General features: G+C 31.6%; 2 protein-coding genes across 3 annotated transcripts in view; one reads left to right on the top strand and one right to left on the bottom strand.

Moving 5' to 3' along the window:
- The window catches only part of LOC140439795 (facilitated trehalose transporter Tret1-like), a 93,036-nt gene extending 77,294 nt beyond the window's left edge, over nucleotides 1-15,742 (top strand). For both annotated transcript variants that reach the window (XM_072529935.1, XM_072529934.1), the window contains 2 exons: nucleotides 553-1,383; nucleotides 15,100-15,742. In XM_072529935.1, coding sequence (XP_072386036.1) covers nucleotides 553-1,383; nucleotides 15,100-15,617 — 1,349 coding nt within the window. In that variant the 3' untranslated portion in view covers nucleotides 15,618-15,742. The remainder of the gene's footprint in view (nucleotides 1-552; nucleotides 1,384-15,099) is intronic.
- The window catches only part of LOC140438824 (uncharacterized), a 113,001-nt gene that overhangs the window by 68,444 nt on the left and 27,284 nt on the right, over nucleotides 1-17,273 (bottom strand). The window lies entirely within an intron of this gene.

The following is a 17,273-nucleotide window of genomic DNA, read 5'->3' as shown; positions in this document are numbered from 1 at the left end:
ATTTATCGTTTAGAATATCTTTTGGTTTAATAAAATAATTTGGTATTTACTTATTTTACACAAAATGCAACGGGTCCATCATGGGCGTATCAAAGGGTCCATCATGAGCGCATATATGCCCATGATGGACCCTTAACAGGATTTTAGTAAACTATGAATAACTTTTGTCATCTTAATTTTTATCAAAATTTGAAACATTTGCATATTATACAAATAACAAGACGTTATGTGGTCATATTTAAAGCCTGCTAAATAAATAATTAAAATTATTATGGAGCTTTTTCCTTAAGGGGTCCATCATAGGCACATTTCCCCTACATTGTTCAACATAATTACCTAATGCAGGCCAAATTATTAATAAGTATGTCAGTAATGTTTGTCTTTTCTTGCGATTTTCATTTTACTATTATCTTACCTTTGGACATGGGTCCATATTTATATTATGGAAATCAGGAAAAAATACAGAATGTGGAAATTAAAAAAAATACATATTATATCACCACAATTTCTTGCACTTTTAAAATTATTGTTATGTTTTTTTTCCTTTTACAGGATGTCTCCTTATGGCACTGACAGTAATTTCCCAAATGTCCATTTTATTTGAAATTCGCTCCCATAGAGGAGACGAACCTATTCCAATGTCTATGATAAATTGGTTGTTCGTAACAGTGGGAATTGGAAGTATTTGTGGATCAGTTGTTTTTTCTTTCTTGGCAGAAAAAGTAGGAAGAAAATATACTCTGACTGCATTGGGTATACAATTTTTGTTGTCATTTTTTATGTGTGAATTAAGGATACACTTTGCAGTCTTATTTATTGCCAAATTTATTGCTGGTTTATCAAGTGGTGGAACTTATGTTGTTGTACCGATATACATTGGAGAAGTGGCAGAAAAAACATCACGAGGCAGACTAATCGCACTTATGAATCCGTCCTTGGCAATAGCTAATTTCTTTATTAATGGCGTTTTGGACCCATTAGGTGGATATGGCTCATCATCTATAATTAATTATATATCTGCTTCGCTAGCAATTATTGCGACAATTTTATCGGTAACCCTAGTAGAAGAAAGTCCATTTTACTATTTAACGATGGGACGTGAGCTTGCGGCCAAATCAAGTTTAGTGAAATTAAGAAGTAACCACTCAAATCATCAAATGGAGTTTAACGAAATTCAAAACAAAGTTCAACCTAATATTCCCAATATTGAAGTAGGAGTGCAAGTTAGTACTTCTGTAAAATATAGTTGGCTTAAACCTTTACTACTGATGACTGGAATCCTTGGTTTAAAATCGTTGTCTGGAATAAGTTCCCTTAATTTTTTTATGGCGTATGTTGCCCAATCTGCTGACTGGGACTGGAGTCTAATAACAATCTTGTATAGTAAGTATTTTTTAAATTCTTCCTAATATTTTTATATCATTACACAAATCTCAACTTTTTAGTAATTTAAGGTTAAAATACTTCAAAATTATGTTTGTTAATGAGAATAAAGAGGATCCTATATTTTGTGATAAATATAAATTCTGAGATTGTTTCTTCATCTCGCACAACTAGTTTCAGGTATCTTTTTCTCGAAAAATTAGAAATATATATATATACATATTAGCCACTACCTTGTACAGAGAAGAAATGGCAAGCAACCGTTTCTTAAATTACCATTCGACACACCCAATCAGATATAAACTTAACCTGGTACAAGCTCTTAGCCTTAGAGTACACATGTTGACACACCCGCGTTACAAAGAAGAATCTCTCAATCTACTGAAGTCTATTCCTATAGATAATTCCTATCCGGCATCCATCACCAATAAATTTCTATATTCCAAAAGCTATGGGCAGTCCATTACTGAAGCACCCAACGGGCTACCATTAGCATCCATATCTAATAAAATACAGATGAATAAATCCCCTCTCACTCCTGAACAAACCACAAAATATGCTTCGTTCCCGTACTTCCCACAAATCACTAACAAGCTTAACAAAAAATTAGTTAAAATCCTTTGTAAAAGGTATATATTTAAAAACCCAAACGGGCTGTGTTAGACAGAACGTTTTCGGAATACATCATTCCATCATCGGTGTCTAGGAGTACATAAATGTAGCCACCAAATATATGGGTAAAAACCCGTAAACAAATAATTAGTTACATTTGTTCGACATTATATCTTATAAATACTTAAGATGTTAAAGTTACAGGAACGTAGATTCCTTGTGGAAGCTTAACAAACTTACTTAGAACCTTAGGAAAGTTATTTTCTAAGACAAAAACTCTATTGGCCCCTCTAGAACAAACTAATGTCGTCTATCAGGTACCCTGTGCAGAGTGCAACTCCTGCTACATTGGCCAGACCAGCCGCTCTCTTCAAGGTCGACTAACATCCCACAAAAGCGACATAGGATTTCCAAACCATCTTGGGCCCTTGCACAGCATGCCATTTCAACCAAACACAGTATCGACTTCACGAATACCAAAATACTGTGCAAACAAAAAAATTATTATAAGCGATCCATCCTTGAAATGTGTCAAATTCTAAAACATCCATCGTCCCTAAATAAGAGAACCGACATCGACGACTTGAGCCAGATATTTTACTCTCCTCGTCACACAAAACAAATAAATTAATAAAAAAAACCACTTACAAGACAGTAACTTCATTCCCCTTTTCTTTCCATTTTTTTTATTTGTTTTTTAAACAAAAAGAAAAAATGAATCCTTTTTTAAAAAAGGTCCCCTTAAGAATCATACCTCTTCCTTGCATTCCAAAGACACAAATGTACGACAAGAAGCCACATGTGAAAATTATGACTTCCTAGAGCTGATAGAAAACAATCGAAAAGATTAGTGTAGTTTGACCCTCGAAAGCGCTTAAACCAACATTCAAATGAAGCCATCGGTTAAAATTAAATGAACGAGTGTTCTTACAGTTTTTCTTGTATTTTTTGTTTCGTTTCTCTCGTTTAGTTGTTAATCTTTAATGTTAAGTTATCGTAGAGTTTTTATAACATCTATAAAAAAAACCCTACAAATTGTTTTTGTAAGTATGAACCATGTTGGTTATTTACTTATATTCTAAAATCTTTTTTATTTGTAGTGAACTGATGATGCTTTTAAAAATAAAAGCGAAACATATTCGAATAAATCAATAAAGTAGTTGACGACTTTTATTTGCCAATTATTGACCGATAAAAACCTCTGCTATTCAACCAGTGAATATATATATATATATATATATATATATATATATGAAAGTAAAAGATTGCATTTCATTTCAATCGGAACTCCACCATTGCTCTACACGTGTTTCGAAACACTACTCATCATCAGGAGCAATTGTGGAAGTTCAACTGAAATGAAATGCAGTCTAGTATTTGGTTATTACAACCAAAATAACAGCAAGGTACGCTAGCAGCGACATCTATGCGAAGTAACAAGAAGTCCAGAGACCTCTCTCTGATAGTAAATTAGGTGAACCGCAAATTCAAAGCCTCTGACTAGAGACTTTTAACGACGCTAGAAGTATCCTTTTACTTCAACATGCATCTACGATTCACCTTTGAAAATTACTATCTTTTTCGACCTTTACGTAGAGAAAGACGTTTAAATGAAAGTAAAAGATTGCATTTCATTTCAATCGGAACTCCACCATTGCTCTACACGTGTTTCGAAACACTACTCATCATCAGGAGCACTTGTGGAAGTTCAACTGAAATGAAATGCAGTCTAGTATTTGGTTATTACAACCAAAATAACAGCAAGGTACGCTAGTAATTTACTATCAGAGAGAGGTCTCTGGACTTCTTGTTACTTCGCATAGATGTCGCTGCTAGCGTACCTTGCTGTTATTTTGGTTGTAATAACCAAATACTAGACTGCATTTCATTTCAGTTAAACTTCCACAAGTGCTCCTGATGATGAGTTGAATAACTCGAAACACGTGTAGAGCAATGGTGGAGTTCCGATTGAAATGAAATGCAATCTTTTACTTTCATTTAAACGTCTTTCTCTACGTAAAGGGCGAAAAAGATAGTAATTTTCAAAGGTGAATCGTAGATGCATGTTAAAGTAAAAGGATACTTCTAGCGTCGTTAAAAGTCTCTAGTCAGAGGCTTTGAATTTGCGGTTCACCTAATTTACTATCAGAGAGAGGTCTCTGGACTTCTTGTTACTTTGCATAGATGTCGCTGCTAGCGTACCTTGCTGTTATTTTGGTTGTAATAACCAAATACTAGACTGCATTTCATTTCAGTTGAACTTCCACAAGTGCTCCTGATGATGAGTTGAATAACTCGAAACACGTGTAGAGCAATGGTGGAGTTCCGATTGAAATGAAATACAATCTTTTACTTTCATTTAAACGTCTTTCTCTACGTAAAGGGCGAAAAAGATAGTAATTTTCAAAGGTGAATCGTAGATGCATGTTGAAGTAAAAGGATACTTCTAGGGTCGTTAAAAGTCTCTAGTCAGAGGCTTTGAATTTGCGGTTCACCTAATTTACTATCAGAGAGAGGTCTCTGGACTTCTTGTTACTTCGCATATATATATATATATATATATATATATATATATATATATATATATATATATATATATATATATATATATATATATATATATATATATATATATATATAATATATACCATGCGGTCCATATGTATGGAATAAATTCATTTTTGCCGTTATTATGTACTATTTGAAAAAAACCTAAAACAGGTTGATTTTTATTCTTAAAAACTTTATAACAAAGGGCACCTTGTTAGAAAGCAACTTTAGTCCTCTGTTCAGAAATATATTGGTGCAATCATAACTGAGAAAATTAATTTTGAAGATGTAAAATTTTGATAATGTCTCTTTCACAAAACTTTAGGTTGGATAAAGATAATAATGTCACATAATATTTAGAATGTATTTTTCAGTGTAATTTTCAATTAAATTAAATCTTCAAAATGACCACCATTCCCTTCGTGACAATAGCCGAGACGATTTTGGAATTCACGCACAACATTTTGTACGACCTCGGGGGTTATTTTGTTACTTTCTTCCGTTATCCTAACTTTTAAATCAGCAATACTGTTTGGTCTATTAAAATATGCTTTAGATTTTAAATAACCCCATAAGGAGTGATCGAGAGGAGTCAAATCGGGGATCTAGCCGGCCATTCGATCGTTCCACGTCTTCCAATACACCTATTGGGAGAAACCTCGTTTAATTAAGTTCTGACTATACGTGCAAAATGCGGAAGAGCTATCTATGTCTTGTTGGTAGTAAGTAGATCGATCTATCTTATTTGGATGATTGACATCAGGAAAAAATCTTCGTAATGAAGGCACTATAAAGTTAATCAAAAAATCTAGATAAACCTCACCATTAACTGTGTCCTCAAAAAAATAAGGACCAATAATTTTATTATTAATGATACCAGCCCGAATGTTAATTTTCGTAGGATATTGCGTGAGTCTCACACACCAAGTGAAGATTTTCTCTGAGTTTGTTAATCATTCCGTTTAAATGAAACATCGCTTCATTAGAAAAAACTATTTTACTGCAAATCTGCGTTCATTATTTCCATCATCATTTTACAGAATTCTTGCCTTCTATCGGGATAATCTTCATTTAACTCCAGAACCAACTGAACTTTGTACGGGTGATATTTTTCTTCATGCAAAACTCTCAAAATAGATGATTTACTTACATCATGACAGCGTCCAGCTTTCGAGTTTTCTTATGCGGATTTTCCTCAATCTCTAGAAATACATTTAACTCTTTTTCATCAGTAAATTTAACATTTATACCTGGTTTTTCAATATTTTTTACATGCCCAGTATATCGAAACTTGTTTTCAATTTTTGTTACTGTAGACTGCGAAACTTTTTGACCAGGGTATTTATTATTAAACATTTCACAAACCTCCTTTTGAGTTCTTGTTTTATTACCAAAACCAATCAAAATTAAAATGTCTATTCTTTGAGTCTCGGACAAATGAGCCATAATTTAATTTATTACGCGCACAAATATTATACTGACGTCTTATATTTTAATAACTAAAATACCTAAATGACAGCAGCTTACTAGATTCATATCAATTGTTTATTTGGCTTTTTGACTAATATTATTATCTTAACCTGATTATTTCTAAAGTATATTTTAATAGATCAGGCAATATTGCTGATTTAAAAGTTAGGATAACGGAAGAAACTAACAAAATAACCCCCGAGGTCATACAAAATGTTGTATGAGAATTCCAAAACCCCCTCGGTTATTGTCAAGAAGTGAATAATGGTGCTCAAGTTGAACATTTAAATTAATTGTAAAAATCAATTTTCTTAGTTATGACTGCACCAAACTTAAAAAACTTTATATTTCTGAACAGAGGACTAAAGTTGCTTTCTAACAAGGTGCCACACGGCCCCCTTTGTTATTTAAAATTTTCGCGCGGGTGCTTATAATTCAAAGGGGGTGCTGAAAGGGGATAATATTTTCATACTGTAAATTGTCAATTTAAGAATAAAAATCGACCTGTTTCAGGTATTTTTCAGATAGTACATAATAACGCTAAAAATGAATTTATTCCATACATGTGGACCGCATGGTATAGCGCGTCCGTAAAGTATGGAATAAATTCGATATTTCCTAAATGAAAAGCATTTTTAAAAAATCTAAAACACGTCGATTTTTCAATTTAATGTTCTACATTTTACAATAAAATTTCATTATACAAGGTGATACACATTACAGTGACGACGTCATCGGCTCTTTTTTTAAATGGAGCACCCTGTATTTTAGGACATTGTAGATCTACAAAAATGAGCTGATTTTAAAAAAGTATAATACTCGTGTCTAATGAATATACTTTGAAAGATATGCGCTTAGAAAATAAATTATTTATTATCAATTGTAAAAAAGTAGCCTACTTCTAGTTTTTGGTAAACTGTAATTATTTTTAGTAACGTTCAATAACAATTAAGTAGTATAATTATTGTATTAATTCGTGAATGTTCTGTATTATTGCTTAGAATTAATTTTAAGTAAAAATGAATTTGATTGCAAAGCTAAGAATTGAAATACTCATGATGATTGGTTATGGAGACAAATCGCGAACTCAGATGGAAGTGTGTAATTTATTTAATGATAAATATCCAGAAATCCATCACGCAGTCAACAGTAAGTAAGATTGAAAAGTAATTTCGAGAAACTGGAATGGTTGAAAATGCATCCAAGTCAGGTCGTCCCTCTGTAAATTATGTTATTAGATGTTCTACTTGCTTTTAAACAAGATGCGCACTTCTCTTCGTAAGGTTAGTAATATTCTCGATGTTTGCAAAATAACGGTACACAAAGTACGTAAAAGTAAGTTAAGTAACTAAAATGCACAGTTGTACAGGAATGAAACGAGGATGATTTAGATAAAAGAATACAATTTTGCGAAATAATGATGAATAACAGCCACCAAAACCCTCTCTTGGTTCAAAATATTATTTTTTCTGATGAGGCTACATTCAAATTAAATGGCAAAGTCAACTTTCAGAATTGTAGATACTGGACAAAAGAAAACTCCAACGGGCTGGCATTTTAAGAAATAAAATCATTGGACCTTACTATTTCGAAGGTAATTTAAACGGGCCAGCATACCTTCAGTTTTTAAGTGGGTCTCGTATCTACTTTAGTTAATTTATTTCCCAGTACAATTAATCTTGGAGGTTTTGTTAAAAGTTTATGGTTTCAACAGGATGGTGCGCCTCCGCATTATGCTTTAGATGTTCGAAGGTACCTAAACGAAATTTTTCCGAACAGGTGGATTGTTCCTAGACCTCAATCCTTTGAAATATTTTATGTGGGATAATTTAAAGAATGTTGTTTATAAAACGAAACCTGTAAATATTAAAGACTTAAAAAGAAGAATTCGTAAAGAAATAAACAATATTTCTCAAGAAGGCATAAACAAGGTTCTACAAGAATTTGTACAAAGTTTGGGTTATTGTCAAATACAACAAGGGCTACATTTCGAACATTTAAGATTAAGTCATGTATTAATTACTGGATTACTTTCAAGTTATTTATTATAATTTATGTTTAATTTATTAATATTTTAAATCAATAAAAATTAATTTTCTAAGCGCATATCTTTCAAATTATATCCGTTAGACGCCCAGTATTATACTTTTTTGGAATCAGCTCATTTTTACCGATATAAAAATGTCCTAAAATACACAGTGTTACATTTAAAAAAAGTGTAATGTGTATCACCTTGTATAATGAAATTTTATTGTAAAATGTAGAACATTAAATTGAAAAATCGACGTGTTTTAGATTTTTTTAAAAAGGCTTTTCATTTAGGAAATAGGAAATATCGAATGTATTCCATACTTTATGGACACACTGTATATATAAAAATATGTATATATATATAAATATATATATATATATATATATATATATATATATATATATATATATATATATATATATATATATATATATCTACATTTAGCGCTTAATGTAGGCTCCGTACTAAAACGGTTATATATATAGATTTATATATATTTATATATATATATATATATATATATATATATATATATATTATGTATATGTATATAGAAATGTAGCCATAAGCTCCCTTACTATTAAGAATCAGCAGATTCCGATATCCGACGTTATAAATAGGAAGAAATCAATATTTTTATTATTATTGTAATTATTATGTTTCAATAGTCAAGTTTAAAATCATTAAATGTAGTAGTTTGTAGAATTTCTCAAAATTGTAACTTTTATTTCGAAATAAAGATTTTTTTTGGGAAACTCAACGTTGAAGAAACATTTCTGGCGCTGCGAACCACAGGATATTTCATACAGAAAGATAGCCGTTTCCTGGTCTACATTAGTTTAATGAAATCCTGAAGAACCTGGTAAAAGAGGAAAATGTATTGGAAATCAAACACGATCATCCTTGCGTAAGTTTTTCCTTTCTTTACCATTGTTTATGAGCATTTATTATTTTAATTGAATTCTTAAACATTTACATTAAATTTATTATTTATTGTTTATTGAATTTATATTATTTATAATATTTTACTTCAACGAATTTTTTATATATATTTGCATTTATATTTTTACATGTTTGCATATATTTTATGAGTACATTGAATGATATTTTCCAAAATAGTATCGAAAATTTAAGTTTACTATTCGACAATTTAAATTTAAAAATAAAAAGAAATCTACAAACCACTAAATCTAAGCCTGCATCTAAATTACGTTCCAAAATGCCGATGACCGATAGCGATATTGCTAGCCTTTGCTCAACTCTGCCCGAATTCTCTTCTGGAGACAACCTCTCCACCTTTATCAAAGCAGTAGATAATTTAATAGTTTTCTTAGGCACCCAAGATTTAAATCCGTCCCAAGAATTTATCTTAAATTCCCATATCGTATCTCGAATTAAAGGAGAACCTAGAAATTTCTTAAACTATTCTAATAAAACCAATTGGACAGAAATTCGTCCAGCGTTATTAACTAAATACGGAGACAGACGTTCCGAAGACATATTAGTAACACAACTATCCACCACCGTCCAAAAACATAGTGAATCCTACGACAATTATCATCAGAGAATAACTACAAATCTGAACGATTTACTCCAACACATCACCCTAAACGATAATCCCGCGACAGTCACTTTTAAAACTCCATACTTCAAAAACATTGCCCTCAAAACTTTCTGTACCGGAATCAACGAGCCTTATTGCTAATACTTATCGCATTTTGAATTAAATTCCCTAGAAGAAGCCCTTCAAAAGTGTATTGCCTACGATAACCACAAAAATCAACAACAATACATGAACTTCCTTAAGAGCCAACAAAACAAAAAGGCCCCACTCAAAAATCAACCCTATCAATCTTCGAATAATCAAAGATCTACAAACTTCCAACCCACACACTCAAACTTCCAACCCATGCATTCAAATTATGTGAGACCTTCAACTCACAACACAGAACCCAATTTTAACTTCACTCCACAACAGAACTATAATTTTCCTCAGAGACAAAATTTCAGTTCTCACGAACAAAATCAATCCTTCCAACGAAACAATGTTCCGAAAAACAACCAACAAAGATTAAATAAATATAAAGCTCCTCGACCCCAACCAAATTTTGCTACTCCAATGAGCGGTGTTCAAACTACCACAACCAGAAACCATCAGTCCATGACAATTACAACTAATAGAAGCCACAATTTTCACATAGACTCAAATGATACCCAATATTTCGAAAATGATTTTGAAAATTACGAATCCGAACAAGAGCCCGATTTGCATGATGAAAATCATCAGGATTTTCAAGCCATCCCGTTAGACGATCATCCACCCCCTGTATAAACCTACATAATATCGAAAGTTCCCCTGGGTTACCCTGCTTCGTTACACTCAAAACACATCTACGCGTTTTAATCGATACCGGCGGTTCCCATTCAATTTTAAATCCGCGAGCTCTCAAACGATTTGATAAAAATCATATTTATCGAAAACCTTTTTCGCTAACGTCAATGAAAATTACTTCCAAGCACGACTTAAATATTAAGACGCCACTATTCCTAGAATATGGAATTCCACAAACATTCGACGTAAAAGTCGCCGACTTTAGTCAGCACTTTGATATCCTCCTTGGAACTTACGATCTGAAAAGACTCCACGCCACAATTAGCTACGCAACTCATATTTTAACCTTTGAGAATCCTCATGTTAGCATTCCATTTGAAACTTTATACCAAAAAATTCCAGTAAGCGTTCATATTGGTGAAGTTTTATTGCGCGAAAGACACTTTCAAGGTATCAAAATTCCCCATTCTATTCACGTTGCAAAAAACGGTTTTATACACACTATCGACTTACCTATGCCTATGAAATTTAATAAGAGAATTGAAGTTGAGAACTTCTGTAATTATAATATAGTAAAAATTCCGACGACGCATTTCAATGAAAATAAAATCCGTACTTCGCACTTAAATAACGAAGAAAAGTATAAAATTATAAATCTTTGCAAAAAATATAAAGATGTATTTTACGATGAAAACAAAAATTTAACTTTCACGTCAGCTGTTAGACACGAAATTAAAACGAAGGATGAAAATCCGATTTATGTAAAGGGATTTCGGCATCCCAAAGCAATGCAGGAAGAAATAAAAAAACAAATAAATAATTTATTAGATAATAAGATAATTCGACCGTCAATTTCACCGTACTCAGCTCCAGTTTGGATAGTACCAAAAAAAGCTGATGCCTCAGGTCAGAAAAAATTTAGATTAGTAATTGATTACAGGAAGCTCAATGATCATACTAAAAGTGATCGCTACCCACTTCCTCAGATAGATGAGATACTGGATAACTTAGGAAAAGCCAGTTATTTCACAACATTAGATTTAGCTCAAGGTTACCATCAGATTGAAGTTCATCCGGATTCTATTCGGAAAACAGCCTTTTCAGTTCCGCATGGTCACTTTGAATTTTTACGTATGCCCTTTGGTTTAAAGAATAGCCCAGCAACATTCGAAAGGTTAATGGACAATATTCTTAGGCCATTTATTCATAAGTTTTGCTTCGTCTACATGGACGATGTCATTATTTTTTCCAAGTCACTGCAAGAACACTTAGTTCATATTGCGACTATTTTGACACTTTCAGGAAAAATAATTTAAAAATTCAGTTAGACAAATCTGAGTTTCTCACGAAAGAAGTTTCTTTCTTAGGTCACGTAGTGACAACCGAAGGAATCAAACCTAACCCAGCAAAAATCGAAGCTATACAAAAATATTCTCTACCAAAAACAGTAAAAGAAATTAAATCATTTCTTGGTTTAATCGGTTACTACCGAAGATTCATACCCAACTTTGCAAAAATAACATCCCCATTTTCGAGATGTACTCGAAAAGGAGCAACTATTGAACTATATAATAAACAAAAACAAAAAAGACAACAACTTTTAGATAGACAAAACGAAAATGCCGAAGATATTCCGGAAATTGACCTTACAAAATCCCTATATGTTTCTAAGAAAAAACATAAGTCCAAATTACAAGCCCCTTTCTCTATTATTCATCCAGAAACACAAGACAAAACAAAAATTATCGGTAAAACAGATAAGCAAAATTTAACAAGCACTCACCTTAAATATGTAAAACGAATACGAAAACATGTAGACAAACCTACTCAAGACCCAAATTTTTCACAGGACAATTCTCGCCTGGTCCATCCACTGAGTATTCAGAAGATTCTGAATAACGATTCAAATCCAGACGACTCTGACTTAGACTTGTTAAAATCACACATAATCTCTTTAGAAAATAAGCAAAACGAAATCATAAAAAAATTTAATAACCAAATATCTTATGGAAACTCTTTTAACACGAGATTCGATAAACTTTTAGAAAAACTAAATTCTGATAATTCAATTCTCATATCTGCACTCAACAAATTATCAGCTGATTTTGACAGCTATATCATTCTACACAATGAGATAATAAATCTCCAAAATATAAACGAATTTCTAATGAAACTTATAAGAACCATTACTTTATCTGAACTTAATATCTCATATATAGAATTATTCACTTTAAAGGAAATAATAGACCTTAAAGAGAACCTTCTCAAAATTTATCCCAGAAATTCAATTCCCAATAGTAATGAACACCCTTATGAACTTATAGAGTCAACAAAAACTTTAGTTTGTGTAACTTCAAATACAATGCTCATAATAATTAAAATCCCTATACTCCATGAAATTCCTTACACTACCTATAAAATCTATCCCATTCCAAACAAAGATCATGTTATGATTCTGCCACCTGCAAGCTACTATACAAATAATAAATGGTTCGACACTTGTATAGGACAAGGCGATAACATAGTTTGTTCCAACTATGTACAATCCAAATGTTAAATCTACCCAATGTAGATAATTGCACAAAAACATTAATCACAGAGAACTTTTTCCAAGAAACCAGCAAAGTCATATTGCTAGGAATAGTTCACCCAATGAGAATCCAGCAGATAGAAATTAATTCAACCAGCCTCTTGACGACAGATGTACCAATAATGATTGAAGGTATCCAATTTAATAAAAAGACGTCTCAAGACATTTCCATTCCAAAAATTGTTCCAATAAAATTAATACCAAACCATGAGATGAAAATTGAAAAATTAACAATCCCAGAGACACATGGCCAAATTCAACCAATAGATACCATAGAAGTACTACCCCGATTATCAATAGGACTGAGCACCACTTCTGTTATAATATTTTTAACTATTTTAGCTTTCCTAATAATCTTCCTAATTAGGAAAAGAAAATGAATTTCCAAAATCCTATTTGGAGAAAAATTGCATCCTGCCCAGATCCAGATATTAGACGAGCTGATAGCCGAAGTAACCAAAACTTCGAGGACGAAGTCCCAACCAATGGAGGGAGGAGAAATGTAGCCATAAGCTCCCTTACTATTAAGAATCAGCAGATTCCGATATCCAACGTTATAAATAGGAAGAAATCAATATTTTTATTATTATTGTACTTATTATGTTTCAATAGTCAAGTTTAAAATCATTAAATGTAGTAGTTTGTAGAATTTCTACATGTAACTTATTAATGTAACTTTTATTTCGAAATAAAGATTTTTTTTGGGAAACTCAACGTTGAAGAAACATGTCTATATATATATATATATATATATATATATATATATATATATATATATATATATATATATATATATATATATATATATATATATATATGTTTATGTAACGGAAAAGCTCGTCCAATACTTTGAGATGTCCTGAGGAAAACTTATGTCGCCTCAACTGTTCATTGTTGTTCATTATGATGAATAAGAGAAATAATGTAAAAAGATTATGTTCTAACAATCAGTTTGACAATTTTTAACTTATATTATCGAACTTTTATTATTTATACTGAACAATGAGGCCAATATGAATATAATATGTAGTTAAATACATGTATATTAATAATAACAGTAGATTGCGTAGGCAATCAAACAAGAATGTCCATTTTTCAGTTGTGACGCCACTACATGTTCTGCATAAATTCTCTTTAACAATATACTTAAATTTGTTTTGTAGTGATAATTGACATACCTACTCAAATTCTTCCAAAATTTGTTGCAAACGCTCTACAAGTTGTGTTGATCTGTTTATAGAGTTTATTAGCTATTGTTTTACTTATTTTGTGTTCATCTTTCAGCGCTTCTTTATTTGCAGTTTATTTGCTCTTTTTCTTGTTTGTTTCGCTACGTGTTTACGAAAAACACTATTTTTCCAGTATTGGTTAAACCTTTTATTTTATTTTTAATAGTTATTTAACCAACAAGTGTATTAATAAGGGCGATTAGCAATTGAGATATTTTAACGCGTGAGCGAAGCGAGCGCGTTAATGTTCGAAATTGTTAATCGCCATTTTAATTCACGAGTTCGTTACAAAACTTTTCCGTCGACCGAACTTTTTAGAAATAAAAATACCTTAGTTTAAATTTTTATTTACTTAACGATAAATAATGACATACAATGACAGACAGTACTTACAGCGGCTATGTCATTTTAAATAATTTTTTAGTGGGAATATAAATACCTACCTATATGTTTGGTTGCCTACACCACAGGTCACTGCCAATCACAGAGCGTTAAATGTGGTTAAATTAATTTTTATGTTGTGTTGCATATAATAAAATCGTTCATTAATAGAAAATAATTCATTAATAGGGGTCATTAATCAATGATTTTGAGGGTGTTAAAATTAATCATAAATAGATGGTCGACGGAAAAATTAATCATAAATGGATGGTCGACGGAAAAATATTATTCCCCAATGATCATGTAAAATAGGTTTTGGTACTTTGTTCTACCATATTTATGTACAGAATATCACTGCCAGGTAGAAAAATAAAAAATGTGACATTGCTTGTTGTTCCTCTATACTATACCTTTTATAAATTTTCTATGGTATAAGAATAATAAAATTTGTAATTTTTTTTTTTTCAAATAAAGAAAATTTTATGTTATATTAATATACTAATTAAATTTGCGTTTTTAGGTGCTGTCCATTTATTAGCTTCCTTTGTGATACTTTTTATTATTGATAAATATGGAAGGAAATTACCGCTTTTGGTCTCTGTTATATGGATGTCTATCACATTTATATTTTTGTATATTCTTGTACTGTTGGGCAGATACAATATCCACATCTCTCCATACTTATTACTTGTAGCATCTTTAATATCATATTTAGCAATAGATATTGGAGTTGGACCAATACCATTCGTTTTATTGGGAGAGCTTTTTCCATTAAGAAACAAAATGATGTGTGCAGGCATCTCGATGGTTCTTCATTTCACTTTGTTATTTTTCTCGCCAATGGTAATGTTATGGATCAATAATACAGGACCTGGACCATACTTTAATATTATAATTTCAATAGTTGTTGCCATTTTATTAAGTATTTTAGTAAAATATTTTTATCCTGAAACCAAAGGCAAAAGTTTGAATGAAATTCAAGTAGAGATAAATCAGAATTCACCTCCAAATAAGAACTCCCGAATCGTGATAGAGTAAAACTTTCTCTACATTTTATAGATTACCATGTTATACAAAGAAAAATATAAAAACGTGGACATGGAATTAAAAAACATAACATTTCAATAATTGTATCTTCAGAAATAAAATATTTCATTATTATAGTTGTTGGTTATTAATTAACATTTTTCGTCGACTATTCATTTACAACGTAATTTAATGTACACAAAACCATTTAATAATGATCTCTTTATTAAATAATCTAGTATTGTAGCCAAATTTGAGTATAGGTAACCAAAAATACTTTTTTTTTTATTTAGAAAAAACATATAATCCACATCAACCACGAAGGGTTATTAGTGGAGTAACGTACACAAAAGTTCATTTTATTTACATTAAATAGATGTATATAAACGTAAATCTTTTAAATAATTTATTACATGGTCAGTGTTTATGGTTAAAGTGGTTTTGATGTCATCTGAGATTCCATATTTTCTTCTTGTTTCTTCGTGGTACTGGCAGTCAGTCAGAATATGCTTCACCATCAATGGGAGAGAACAGTTTCTGCAGGTTGGAGAAGGTTCTTTGTTGATTAAGAATCTATGGGTCAGTGCAGTGTGTCCAATTCTTAGTCGGTTAATTATTACTTGATCCCTTCTATTGGATGGATTATTCAAGATGGTCTTCACAAGGGGATAAATCTCATATAGTTTGGTTCCTGAATCTTTCCAGTAGTCTTGCCATATGTTCATACAGTGGTCTTTAATTAGGTTTTTGAGATCGGAATATGGGTAATTTATTGTTTTGGTTGTGTATTGTTAGTTTATTCGACTTGTGTTTGCTAGGTTGTCCACTTTTTCATTTCCAGCTATTCCTACATGCGACGGTACCCAGATAAATGCTACTTCTTTTCGAGTTGATTGAATTACATTTATCTCATTTTTTATAGCCCGAAATATTGGATTTGTAGGGTATATTTGTTTTACACCTAATAGAGCATTTAATGAGTCAGTGATAATGACACATTTATTCTCACTACGAGTTTTGAAGAAAATTAAGGCTTCCAAAATGGCTGTGGTCTCGCCTGTGAGGATGCAGCAATTTGTAGGTATGGATATAGTGTGAGTAGTGTATTTACAGTAGTATGCAGCAGCATGTCCGTCATAAGCTTTAGAGGCGTCACTGAAAATTTGGAGATGATTAGGATAATGAGATATCACTTCGGAGTACAAGTGTTTAATGAAAATCGGATTTGTAGTTGATTTGGGGTATTTTGTGAGGGTTAAATCAATGGTAAGTGGTTGGATTATCCATGGAGGAAAATTTACACTGACTTGTAGAGATCGATTTAGCTTATCCATATCAAAGTTAGAAGATTTTATTTGTTCTATAAGGGGAATACTATTTTTAGTGGGTTTTGTAGAACCAATATTCGGATGGCAAATTTGGGAGAATACCGGATGTTGTTTCTGTGCTTGTATTTTCCCTATATAGTTTAGGGATAATTGTTGGCGTCTAATATATAGAGGTGGTTCTCTCGCTAAAAATTGTAAGCTACTAATAGGACTAGTTCTGAAGGCACCCAGTGCTAATCTCAAAGCTGTAGATTGTATGCTATTTAGTTTTTTTAAAGCAGTTTTGCTTGCAGCACCGTAAGATATGCAACCGTAATCTAATTTACTTCTAATAAGTGAT

Source organism: Diabrotica undecimpunctata, chromosome 4 (assembly GCF_040954645.1).
Source record: "Diabrotica undecimpunctata isolate CICGRU chromosome 4, icDiaUnde3, whole genome shotgun sequence".
Taxonomy (NCBI): Eukaryota; Metazoa; Arthropoda; class Insecta; order Coleoptera; family Chrysomelidae; genus Diabrotica; species Diabrotica undecimpunctata.
Note: the sequence above shows the minus strand (reverse complement) of the source record. Positions and strands in the feature narration are given on the sequence as shown.